The sequence below is a fragment of the Geotrypetes seraphini genome, chromosome 1 (assembly GCF_902459505.1).
Source record: "Geotrypetes seraphini chromosome 1, aGeoSer1.1, whole genome shotgun sequence".
Lineage (NCBI taxonomy): Eukaryota > Metazoa > Chordata > Amphibia > Gymnophiona > Dermophiidae > Geotrypetes > Geotrypetes seraphini.
The window spans coordinates 473731536-473744044 of NC_047084.1; the positions used below are offsets into that span (position 1 = coordinate 473731536).

Genomic DNA, 12509 nt, shown 5'->3' on the forward strand with positions numbered 1-12509 from the left:
ATCTGAAAATCCAAGTATTAAGGTTCAGAACATAGAGGGATGGGAAGAGCTGTTCTGAGGAAGGTTGCTTGATAAGTGGATGCCAGATATGAACAGTGAATAAATTGAATCAAAAAATAGGATTTGAAGGAGAGTGCTTGGCTCTTGCTAGAACATAAATGAGAGAGAGGCAAGGGCAGTTGAGAATAAGAACTTATGGATCAGAATTAGAAGCTTAAATTGGAGATTAGACACCAGGAAATATTTTCTTAATTTGGGGGAAGAAGCCATGTCAGGTGGGGGTGGAGAATTACCACTAGGCATTAGTGATTTTTTTTTTTTTTTTAATCGAAAGAAGAGAGGTTGGATAAGGGGCCACCAAACTACCAGTGGCATTGGGGCTGATGTGGAAAGCTGTCAGGGGGCTCCCCTTATCCTTCTATGTTGGCTTAGACCCAGCAATATTCTTGTATATGCTCACCCAATAGACATCAGTGCATAGCTTAAAAACTCTGCATTGCTCTGCTTCATGTTAATTAACTTCATCCTCATGTGCGTAGCCAGCAAGGTGCACTTGCACCCTACTAACCAAACAAATGCAATTCTTAATTTTTTAAAATATTTCCCTCCTCTCCCTGCAAGCATCTTTTTTTCAAACCTTCCCCCTCAGGCAGTCATATATCTTGTCCCCCCTCTCTCTCAAACCCCTTTCTCCGATTTACCTCTGCTTACTTTGCAGCAGTCACCAGGCGCAGTCAGCGACTTGCATTCACTGCCTGCTGCCAGCCGACGTTTACTGTGTCCTGCCTTATTTGATGTAACTTCCTGTTTCCTCAGAGGCAGAATGCAGTAGAGAGATGTGACTGCTGCAAAACAAGTGGAGATAAACCAAGAGAGGGGGAGAAGTTGGTGCTCAGAGGCAGCAGGGGAGGTGAATTGTTATAGGACCCAGGACCAAGTAGATGACACAACATCATCAAAGCAATGCATTGGGCCCCATGACCTCTTCGTTTGCACACTCCCTGGCTTGGATCTAGGCTATGCCTATGGGCCTCCTTACTATACATTTCAATAACCTGTGCATTGATATCTACCGCATGAGCTAACTTCCACTCCAAAATTCTTTCTGCACCGTTTAGCCATTAACGAGCACACAAGTTGTCTCTTTAACCAAGTGCTCCTGCCAGTAGTAGCTTTCTGCATTTGCCTTTTTGTCAGCAGTCATCACTGGGGAAGAGGGCAGGGGAGGAGATGGAGCAGTTCCCTGAAAGCTGAAAATTGGGATTCATCTGTAGGCAAAGAGGGAAGGAGATACCATGAGCACAAGTCAGAGAACTATGTATAATTTCTCGAGGAAGAGAGGAGGTGAATGCTAAAAGGGTGGGGGTTTATGAATGTTAAGGTGGTGAGGAGAGGGACAACTTTTAGAAAAGCATAAGAAAGAATAAGCAGTAGGGGGTGGAAGCTGGAAGGAATTCAGTCACTTTCCCCTATCTCCTTGATGGCAACAATGCAAACATGATAATAATAATAATAATAATAACTTTATTTTTCTATACCGCCATAGTCAGGCGACTTCTAGGCGGTTTACACTGCAAGAAGGCTGGACATTCAGCGAATAACAAGAGGTCTCAATACAGTACAATAGGTCAACATATAATACAGTACAATGAGTCTATGTACAATACAGTACAATGTAATGCAACAAGTCTAGATACAATACAATATAATAGATCTAAATACAATACAATACTTAAGTCTTGATAAGTCTTGATACAATACCATACAATGAGTCTAAATATAATACAATAGTGTAGAAGGGAAAGTTACGTACAGATTGGTGTTCAGAGGGTAAAGAATATCTGAGTATTTTTTTTTTTTTTTTAGAACTTCCATTTGAATTGGAGTTCTAGGAACAGCGAATATATGAGTACATGAGGAGCTTCTTGAGGGAGAGAAAGGAAGGCGTTTTCAGGGAGGGGAGTCCTAGAGAGGGAGGGGACAATTTTAGTCAGTGAATTTTGCGAATAGGGCGGTTTTGATCGATTTGCGGAATGCACTGTAAGACAGATTGGGTTTGTTTATGTAGTTTTTCAGCCAGACTTGCTGTCTGTTTGCTTGGAACTTAAAGGTTCTATCCAGGAATGATTTGTATCTGCAGCCAGTAATCTTTGGGTATGCAAAGATGTTTTTGTTTCTGACTACATTATTTTCCCCAAGGTATTGAGTTTTATCCAGCAAGTAAGAGAGGACCAGGGTAAGAGCACCAGGGTGAGGTTTGCTGCATGAAAACTGTGTGAAAAGGTGTTGTTTGTGAAGGAGTGTTGGAAGTGCAGAATTGCTGGAGAAGATGGGGTAGATGTGAAAGAAAGCTAGAGGTGGTGATAGGGTGGGAGTGGGGCAGAAGTGCTGATGGAGGAGGTGTGCAAGGGAAAGTTTTAAGGAGTTGAAGTGCTAGGACAGGGAGAGCCAGAAGGTGAAAGAGGATGAAGGGAAGAACAATGAGTGAAAGAAACAGTGGTGGGTTCCAGGTTTGAGTGGAGAGGGCATGAAATAGTAATGTAAGGGAGATATTTAGGGACAAAAAAGAAGAGCAATGAGCAAAAAGAACAAAGGGAAAGAATATGTGGGGAGGGGAACAAGTGATAGTGAGTGAGAAAGAAGGAAGGAAGAAAAGTAAAATTGGATAGGGAAAGGGGGACAATGTCTGGAAAGCAGTATATACTAATGCTCAAAGTATGAGAAACAAGATTCTGGATCTAGAAGCTGTGATGGAAGAAGATGAGTTGGATATAGTGGTGATCCATGGAGACATGGTCCATGGAGAACCATGACTAGGATGTAGTTATACCGGGCTATAATCAGTTCAGGAAAGACAGGGTAGGAAGAAAAGGAGGGGGAATAGTGTTACCTTAGTAACATCCTTACCTATGTATTACTTATCATTTCTGCAACAGTCAACTACCACAACATAAACTGGGATCACAAAAACCACTCAAAATGTATCACTGTCTGTTATAAATTTGTGTGCTTCTTTCCCAGCCTGGTCAATTTAGCATGCTCATTTACATGTGAAGAGCAAATAACTTTCCTTATAATTATTCATTTGTATGTATTTAGCTTCCTCCTTATAAAATCCTGCTTAAACTTCCTCTATGCGATCTATACAATTTTCTGACCTTTCCATTGCTGTAGCTCGCTGACTCTCCTCAGCCATTTTTCCTGTAAACAGCCTTGAACCGAAAAGTTTTTAAGATATATAAATAAAGATTTATGTTATTTTATATGTTAAAGATCATATTAAAGCCACACAATTGCAGGATCCGCAGGGTAAGGAAGAGGCACTGTGGATCAGTTCGGAAAGAAGGAATGGTAAATATATTTACATTGGTGTAATATTCAGGTCTCCTTCACAGACGGAAGAGGTGGACAGAGATTTATTAGTAGACATTTAGAATATATCTAAAAATGGGAAATTTTACTAATTGGTGATTTTAAAATGCTGGATGCTGATTGGGTATTCCTTTTGCTGGGTCTTCTAGAAGTAGGGAGATCCTGGATTCTCTACAAGAATAACTGTTCCAGCATTTGGTAATGGAATCCACATAGGATGTGGTCATACTGGACTTAGTGCTTACAAATGGGGAAAGTGTTTCTGATGTTACAGTGGATGATCATCTGGCATCCAGTGATCACTGCATGGTAGGGTTTAATATTAAGATGGGTATAGAGAGGGCTCATTCAGAAGTAAAGGTTCTAGATTTTTTTTTTTTAACTAACTTTGTTCAGATGGGGAATTACGTCAAGGAATTATCTGGATGAGAACGTCTGAAAGGAGTAGAAATGCAGTGGGAAAAACTGAAAGTAGTTATTGTAAGGGCAATAAGCCTTTTTGTGAGGCAACTAAGTAAAAGTGAGAGGAAAAGAGGCCGCTTTGGTTCTCAAAAGTAGTAGCTGAGAAGGTAAGGAATAAGGGGTTAACTTTCATAAACTACAAACAATCGCAGAAAGAGGAAGAGAGGCAAAAATATCTGGAAAAGTTGAGAGGCTGGTAGTCAGGAAAGCATAGATGCAAATGGAAGAAAAAATAGCATGACATGGTAAAAATGGGGAGACAAGACATTTTATAGATATATTAGTGACAGGAAGAAGTACAAAAGTGGCATTGTGAGATTCAAAGGTGAAGGGGAGGAATATTTAGAAGTGCCGGGAGCAGGACTGCAGAAGACAAAAGCAAATAGGGGTGGAGTAGTGGTAGACCCTGATCAATTTTCAGAGGGTTGTATTCCTGAGGAGTTAAATTAAAGGTAGATAAAGCGATGGGGCCAGATTGTGTACTTCCAAGGGTGCTGATGGAACTTGGGGAAGTTCTGGTGGCTCCACTGACTGACTTTTTCAATGCTTCTCTAGGGTCTAGAGTGATACCGGAGGACTGGAGAAGGGCAGATGTGGTCCCTCTTCACAAAAGTGGAAGTGAAGAAGAAGTAGGGAATTCTGGGTTACATTGTTTCTGAAAGAACAAGAAATAATTATAGCTTATATGTCTTGATAGGGGTTGAGCCTTGACAAAGCTGAGCAGGCGAAACATGTTGGCAGTAAGATCCCTAGCCAGAGACCACATAATTCTAAGCTAAGTATATGCTTAAAATAATCTTAAATAAGTTCAATGCACATAAAAGTTAAAGTCTTAAATAGACAAAAAGATTAAAAAGTGGGACCCGATGACGAGTTGACACATAAATCTTAGAGCAATGAGATAATTTGAGCTCTAAGTGGTGCTGCTGAGGATCCTGATTAAGAGACTAAAAGCATACATTAATAAGGGTTGTAAGACAAAATAGTGGATAAGTTAACCACTGTTTTTGATGACGACATGTATAATCCAGTGTCATTCCTAAGAGATATTTTTTATTATCGGTTCCATTATCAGAGAGTAAATGAATAATTATAAGGAAAGTTATTTGCTCTTCACATATAAATGAACATGCTAAATTGACCAGGCTGGGAAAGAAGCACACAAATTTATAACAGACAGTGATACATTTTGAGTGTTTTTTGTGATCCCAGTTTATGTTGTGATAGTTGACTGTTGCAGAAATGATTCTTACAGTGTGTTTATTAACTCTCGAACTGCACAGAGAGCCACTATCATCTTCTACAGGAGTGCAGCAAGAAGGTGAGATTTGAGATGCTTGGTTTTGCAAGTTGAATAATTCCTCTCAATACTGGGTAGTTCACTGCTTATGTACACCGATTTTTCTCTGTGCTCAACTGAGTTATGACTCTGTTTCAGCACTGCTGCAAGTAACAAGGACTTGTTTCTGTGTTTCTCATGCCATCCTCTCCCACCCTGCTCCGTGAGACAGGCGATGGGTGCTGCAACAGCTTGCACAGGAACACTCCATTCCCGCTGCCCCAAATAAAGGCTGCTCGGGACACATACCCAGCCAGAGGCTGCTGAATATCGTCCAGGAGGAACTGCAGGTGTGCAATGATGCCGCAGGCAGGTACCCGAGCAACTACAATGCCTGGTCCCACCGCATCTGGGTCCTTCAGCACTTGGGAAAGCTGGATGTTAAGGTATGATACAATGAATAAGGGAACCATGCACAGAATAGTAAAATCAAAAACCTAGCATGTCAGTTTTGCATTTGCAACAGAGAGACCCCACACACTAGCAGCTGTTAGTCATTTTGCAGTAAAATTGCATTGATTGCTAATTAAGTATCTATTGCACTTGTTTTAGTTTTTGGATTGTATATTGCTTTAATTCAGTGGTGCTAAATTATATATATATAGTATTAAAATCAAATCTTTAGCATAATCTTTCTCTCTCCCACCTCTCCCCAGCCTTTCTTCACTGTACTGTTTCCTTCCTCCAAGCATGTTCTTACCACATGTTCTCTCCTAAACTACCGTATTTTCACGCATATTATAACGCGCGTGTTATACACGATTTTTACAAACCGAGTATAACCATGCGCGTTATATTCGTGAGCGCGTTATCCCCTTTTTTTTTTTTACATAGTCCCCCCCACCCCCCCGACGTCCGATTCACCCCGCAAGACCGCTCGCACCCCCACCACGAAGGACCGCTCGCGCTCAAACACGCACCCCCACAGCCTCCCCACCCCCCCATCATGTAGAAGCTGCCTACCGTCGTCCTGCTGCTTCCTCTGCCAGCGGTCCTGCCCCTTCTCTTAGCCCTGCGTCTACGCTGCTTCCTCTTCCGGCGGTCCCACCCTTTCTCTGACGTCAGAGAAAGGGCGGGACCGCCGAAGAGGAAGCAGCATAGACGCAGGGCTAGAGAAGGGGCAGGACCGCTGGCAGAGGGAAGCAGCAGGACGACGTAGGCAGCTTCTACATGATGGGGGTGGGGGGGGTGGAGAGGGCTGTGGGGGTGCGAGCGGTCCTTCGGGGTGCGGGTGCGTGTGCGAGCACGAGCGGGTCCCTTCGGGTGGGGGTGCGAGTCGGTGTCCTGCGGGGGAGGTGAATCGGACGTCGGGGGGGGGGGGCATCAGCTTTCAGGGTGGGGACAGGACTTCAAGGGGGGGACAGGACTTCAAGGGGAGAAGGAGAGTTGTGGGGGCGGCGAAAGGAGAGTCGGGCAGCGACGGGAGAGTCGGGGCGGTATAGGAGTGTGCGCGGTATATAAAAATTTATTTACATAAATTACAGTTTCCCGCGCGCTATACCCGTGTGCGCGTTTTACACGGGTGCGCGGTATATGAGTGAAAATACGGTACCTACTTCTGTCTCTCTGTCCTAGAATAATTGCTGTCTGAGATCTCTAACTCTACTTTAGAAGTATAACTGAAATGAGGCTTGCCTTCTTTTTAATACGGTCATTTTAGCCTATTGCTGCAAGAGTTTAACACAAGCAACCTCTAGCTAGTGGTGTAGTGAGGGTGAGAGGTGCCCACAGCAGTGGTACACCCCCCCCGCTCCTTCCCCAAACCCCCCTGCCGCATTCTCCCCTTTCACTTCTCCCGTACCTCGGTTGTTCACTGCCGCGAACAAGAACTTCAGTGTGCTCCTCGTGACACCGTCGGATCTCATTCTGACATCACTTCCTATGCATGGCACCTGGAAGTGACATCAGTGGGAGAGCCAATGCAGTCGCAAGGAGCATGTTGAAGTTGTTGCTCGTGGCGGCGAACAGCTAGATGTACGGGGGAAAGGAAGGGGGGCGCTCGCATAACGAGGGGAGGAGTGGGGAGAGGAGGAGGGGTGCCAGCACCCCCACCAACATGGCGCCCAGAACAGACCACACACTCCCTCCTTACTACACCACTGCCTCTAGCATACCACCAAAGAGGATTCACTCTGAGCTGTGTGCGTGCACTTCTGCTGTTTAGTTATAGGAGCCCCATAGCAATAATTAATTGATTAGTTATTTGCATATACACCACCAACTGCAGTCAGAGCTGCCAAGATGCCCACCTCCAGGAGGGAGACTTTTTGACCAGTCCAGGTTTTAAAGTTGCATCCTTGGTGTAACACATGACACAGTAAATGTCGACAGATCTGCACAGTCTGGATAAAGATCCATCCAGTCTGCCCAACAAGGTAGCCAGAACTGCATCTGCTACTCTGCGCAGGTTATAGTCATTCACAAATAAACACTGATTAGCAATTTGCCATTTTGCAAAATACATATTGTGGTTTGCATCATATTTAAATAGTTAAGTATGATAGTCTTGGGACAATATGTTTTAACCAAAAGCATTACTAACAGTATTTAACTTACTAATTTCAACATTAAGATGATTCTGCATGTCCCATAATGCAGCAGAAATCTAGGAGTGGACCAGAATCTCCCTCCTGGAACTGGATAATTTGGAAGCTCTGACTGCAGCAGTGACACTCGGATTGAGCAAAGCCTTTTCTTCAGCAGCTGTGTTGTCCTCCAGAGCTCTTGGCACATGTTGGATCTTCGCCTCATGTGCTGTGCAGTACTGCTGTCTCCTTATGCCTGTGCTCAAAAGACAGATGGACAGGAGAGGGAAAAGTGGGAGGTTGATGTGTGCAGTGCTGCTGTGCTAAGACTGCTACCAGAACAGTGCACTCCCGTATCAGTTCATAAGATGCAATTCATTAGTTGAGCACTGTTGGAAGTGAGTGCAGAGCCTGTGTATGTGGGTATGTGGTGTGCATTCACGCATGTGTATCAGAGCAGAACACAATAATGTACAACAGATTGTGTCGCAAGGCATAAGCTGAGAGCTGGACTCTAACACTTGGAACCACTGTTAATCACAATTCAGAAGCTAAAGGGGGAAAATTCCTCTTTGTTCCTTTTTCTTTATATATTGGAGACTCAAAAGGACATCCAGCATTTTTAACATGGATTTCTAAATAATAGGTTCAGCTGCAATGAATAATATATATTTTGGTAGTTACAGCATAGGCTTCTGCAGTACAAAAAGTGAATAGTCAAAGTACATTTCCATGGGGCAAAGTCAAGTATGCTTATATCCTAAACCACCTCCCAACTAGATCAATTAGAGAATAATAGGTCAAAATTGATAGTGCTATATTGTTATGGAAAACCTTATTGAAGTGGGGAGGAAAAGCCTCAGGACACAATCAGGGACCTACTGTCCTCATAGATCACTTGTGTGCCTCCCCATAGGCATAAAAAACACCCCACACTTTTAATAGATTTTTTTGTGTATGTGATAAATTTAGCCAGTGGATGGTATGTACTCAAATCACCCAGTATCAAAAATCATGAAAACATAAATATTTAGTCTTTAAATCCTGATGGACAGTCATTCAGTGCTACCTATAAATACAGTACCCCCTCTGAATCCGCAGTTTCAGTAACCGTGGATTCAGTTATTTGCAGATTTTTTTTATTTTTTAAGAAACGCTGCATCCTGGACCTTCCCCAGACCTTACTTGGTGGTCTAGTGGCGATGCGGGGCAGCATCATCCTACGCTCCTGCCCCGTTCAGAGCCATCATCAAAATGGCTGCCGTGAGTTCCCGTTGTAGTCTTCGTATTTTTCCTTAATTTCTTTCTTGTTACTTGTTTCTTTTACATCCTTTACAATTTCAAGTAAATTTCTTTATTTTTATTTTCGGAGCCTGTAAGGATTTTTGCAGCCTTTGTCCCTGCCAACAGCATTGACAGCTTTTTGGCCTTCTTATCACTTGACCCGTGCTGTTGGTCTTTCATGTTGGATCTCTCTGCAATCTTCCGGGGCTATAACCCCCTCCCCTCCCAAAAAAAAAAAAAGAAGAAGAAATAATGCCTTTGCACACAAATGTTTATTCTTTTTGTTCCTGCATTTTATTTCTGTAAGAAGATATTAGGCCTGGGGATCGGGTACTCGGCAAGTTGGACTACTTCTGTGGTACAGTTTCCTAGTGGAATGTCATGTGCATATCTCACATCGAGTCTCTTGATGCAATCGATTCATGTTATCGTTCTGAAGCACGCCTCTTCTTGATATTACCAACATTTTGACACCCTGATGTACCTATAGTACCAGCTGAGCAGCATATGGTACCAGTGCTACCTTTCCACGGATTGATCGATCTTCTGAGTAGTATCGATTCCCTTCGGTACCGGAGAGCACCAACAGTTCATCAGTCTCATCACCAGTGTCGCTGGCATTTTCAGCATCGAGTCACTCAATCCATAACTCATCATCAACTCCATCAATCATCGATGCAGGCTGTCAATTCTGAAGCCCTCTGCCCATTAGGGTTTTCAGGTCTTCAACACCTGTGGCTCCTACAGATCCGACTTTATAACCCTTAGTACCGGTGCAATCTCTCACCATATGCAGAGTATCTGTATGGTAAATGGCTGGTCATCCTATTACAATAATTTTGGCCTCGATGCCCATATTTTACCTTTGGTACTAACACAGCTTTAGCATTGAACTTTGTTCGGTACCAATCCATCCTGCTCTGTTATTCAGACTCAGTACCGATGCTTTGTTTACTTTGGTACCATTGTTACCTGTATCTTCAACGATCAGTAGCAGTCTTCCCTTGTCTCCCTCAATACCGGTCTAACCTTGGCAGAATACAATCTTGACCTGGACTTGCTGAACCGCAATGGTCACATTAGTCTTTGCTGGTTAAATCCACTTGAAAACCTCCAGCTCCAGAATCTGTGCCACTGCACCACCAGGACATGATGGCCAGACTATAGATAAGTTTGGATGCTGTCTTTGCCAGACCTATATGTTGTCTAACAGAGTTCTCAATTTCAACTACTCTTGTCATTTTATCTCAGACAGTTCGTACAAATCTTGGCTGGTTTCGAGCAGTATATTCCATTTCACTGCCTGCCAGAATTTCCAGACTTCAGTCAACTGGGCAGAATCCACTATGGCTATAGACTTTTTCATAGTTGAATAATCCTGTACGTTGGAGGTGTTCCTTCATGGGAATTGAGCCTACTAATCATGGAACACCTCTGCTGCTGCTTTCTGTCTCTGCTTCCAACGGGAATCCATCAGAGGTGTAGAACTTGTAAAAATGGATCTCCTATTCTACCCATTACAACAACTCAGTTTCTCACCATGCCAAGCTTCTGAACAGAGGGATCCACTCAGGGTGTTGAACCTGTTAAGCCTGGATCTCCTCATCTATTTGGAAATGGTCTCCACTCTGGGTGTAGCACCTATAAGTGGATTAATTTGTTTTTTGCAGTTCTTCTCTGCTGTGACAGCTCACACTCTCCAAATGTTCCACATCGCAGATTTTTTCATTGGAGTCTTCTATTGTGCCTACAGCGCACTTCATTCAGTCATTGAAGTTTAATGAGCCTCCTCGGAAGATTCTTACAATCTGTCAAAGATATTATGTTTTATAGCCAGAAGATGTCTGTCCCCATCACTGTGCCTCCACCAGCAATTTTCTCTCTCACTCCAGAATTGGACTACCACTGTACCATCAATGTTACTATCCTTATCAAATAGACCAACGGAATGTTCTCAATACTTCATTGAGGTTTCTTTACTTCCCTCCAAAAAACAAAAACAAAAAAAAGACAAGACAATAGAACAAAATTCCAATTCCCTCATTATGCTAATGACCTTGGAAGTCTGGGAGTGGCTGTAGGGGTGGAGGAGGCCACTAACATATCCTATTAAGGATGATATTACACCTTTCAAGCCTCACTTGTATTCATATTTGGTCTACCTGCAAAATTTCTAGACCTTGCATAAACTTCTGATTATTCCTATTACGTCACATGTCATAATGCTATCTTCATAGTTTCTCCGTTCCTCTTCTATTTTCTATCAGGGAGACTATGAGAAAATGGTTAAAAAGAAGCTAAAAGGATCATTTGCAAAGGTTAGAACTGTAAATCAGGTATGGCTGTTATTTTAAAATGCCATCGTGAAAGCCCAGACTAGATGTATCCCATGTATTAACGAAGAGGAAACGAGAACCGGCACGGTTAAAAAGTGAAGTGAAAGAGGTTTTTAGAACAAAAAAAAAAATCCTTTAAAGAATGGAAAAAGGATCTGAATGAATAAAATAAGAAGAAACACAAGCACTGGCAAGTTAGATGCAAAGCAATTGATAAAGAAAGCTAAGAAAGAATAAGAAAAGAAACTTGCCAAAGAGGTAAAATAACAATTTCTTTAGGTACATCAGAAGCAGTAAACCAGTGAAGGGATCCGTAGGACTGTTGGATGATCAAGGAGCAAAAGGGGCACTCTGGCAGGATAAGGCCATAGCGGAGAAACTGAATGAATTCTTTGCTTTGGTCTTTACGGAAGAAGATGTAAGAGATGTACCAGAACTGGAAATGGTATTCAAGGGTGACGATGCAGAGAAACTGAAAGAAATTTCTGTGAATCTGGAAGAGGTAGTAAGCCAAATTGACAAGTTTAAAAGTGATAAATCACCTGGACAGGATGGTATACATCCCAGGGTACTAAAGGAACTCAAACATGAAATTGCTGACCTTCTGTTAGTGATCTGTAACCTGTTGCTAAAATCATCTATAGTACATGAAGATTGGAGTGTGGCCAATGTTACACCAATTTTTAAAAAGATCCGGGAAATTACAGACCGATAAGCCTGACTTCAGTACCGGGCAAAATGGTGGAAACAATTATAAACAATAAAATTGTGGAACACGTAGACAAACATGATTTAATGAGACAGCGTCAGCTTGGGTTCAGCCGAGGGAGATCTTGCCTCACCAATTTGCTCGACTTCTTTGAAGGTGTGAATACACATGTGGATAAAGGTAAGCTGGTTGATAATAGTGTATCTAGATTTTCAGAAAGCTTTTGAGAAAGTTCCCCATGAGAGGCTCCTGAAAAAATTAGAGTCATGGGATAGGAGGCAAAGTTCAGTTGTGAATTAGGAATTAGAAAACAGAGGGTAGGGTTAAATGGTCATTTTTCTCAGTGGAGAAGAGTAAACAGTGGAATGCCGCAGGGATCTGTACTGGGACTGGTGCTATTAAACTTATTTATAAATGATCTGGAAATTGGAACGATGAGTGAGGTGATTAAATTTGCACATGACACTAAACTGTTCAAAGTT

General features: G+C 42.6%; 1 protein-coding gene across 3 annotated transcripts in view; it reads left to right on the forward strand.

The window, feature by feature from the left end:
- The window catches only part of PTAR1 (protein prenyltransferase alpha subunit repeat containing 1), a 77496-nt gene that overhangs the window by 48138 nt on the left and 16849 nt on the right, over positions 1-12509 (forward strand). For all 3 annotated transcript variants that reach the window (XM_033924727.1, XM_033924717.1, XM_033924735.1), the window contains exon 5: positions 5346-5559. In XM_033924727.1, the coding sequence (XP_033780618.1) occupies positions 5346-5559 (214 nt within the window). The remainder of the gene's footprint in view (positions 1-5345; positions 5560-12509) is intronic.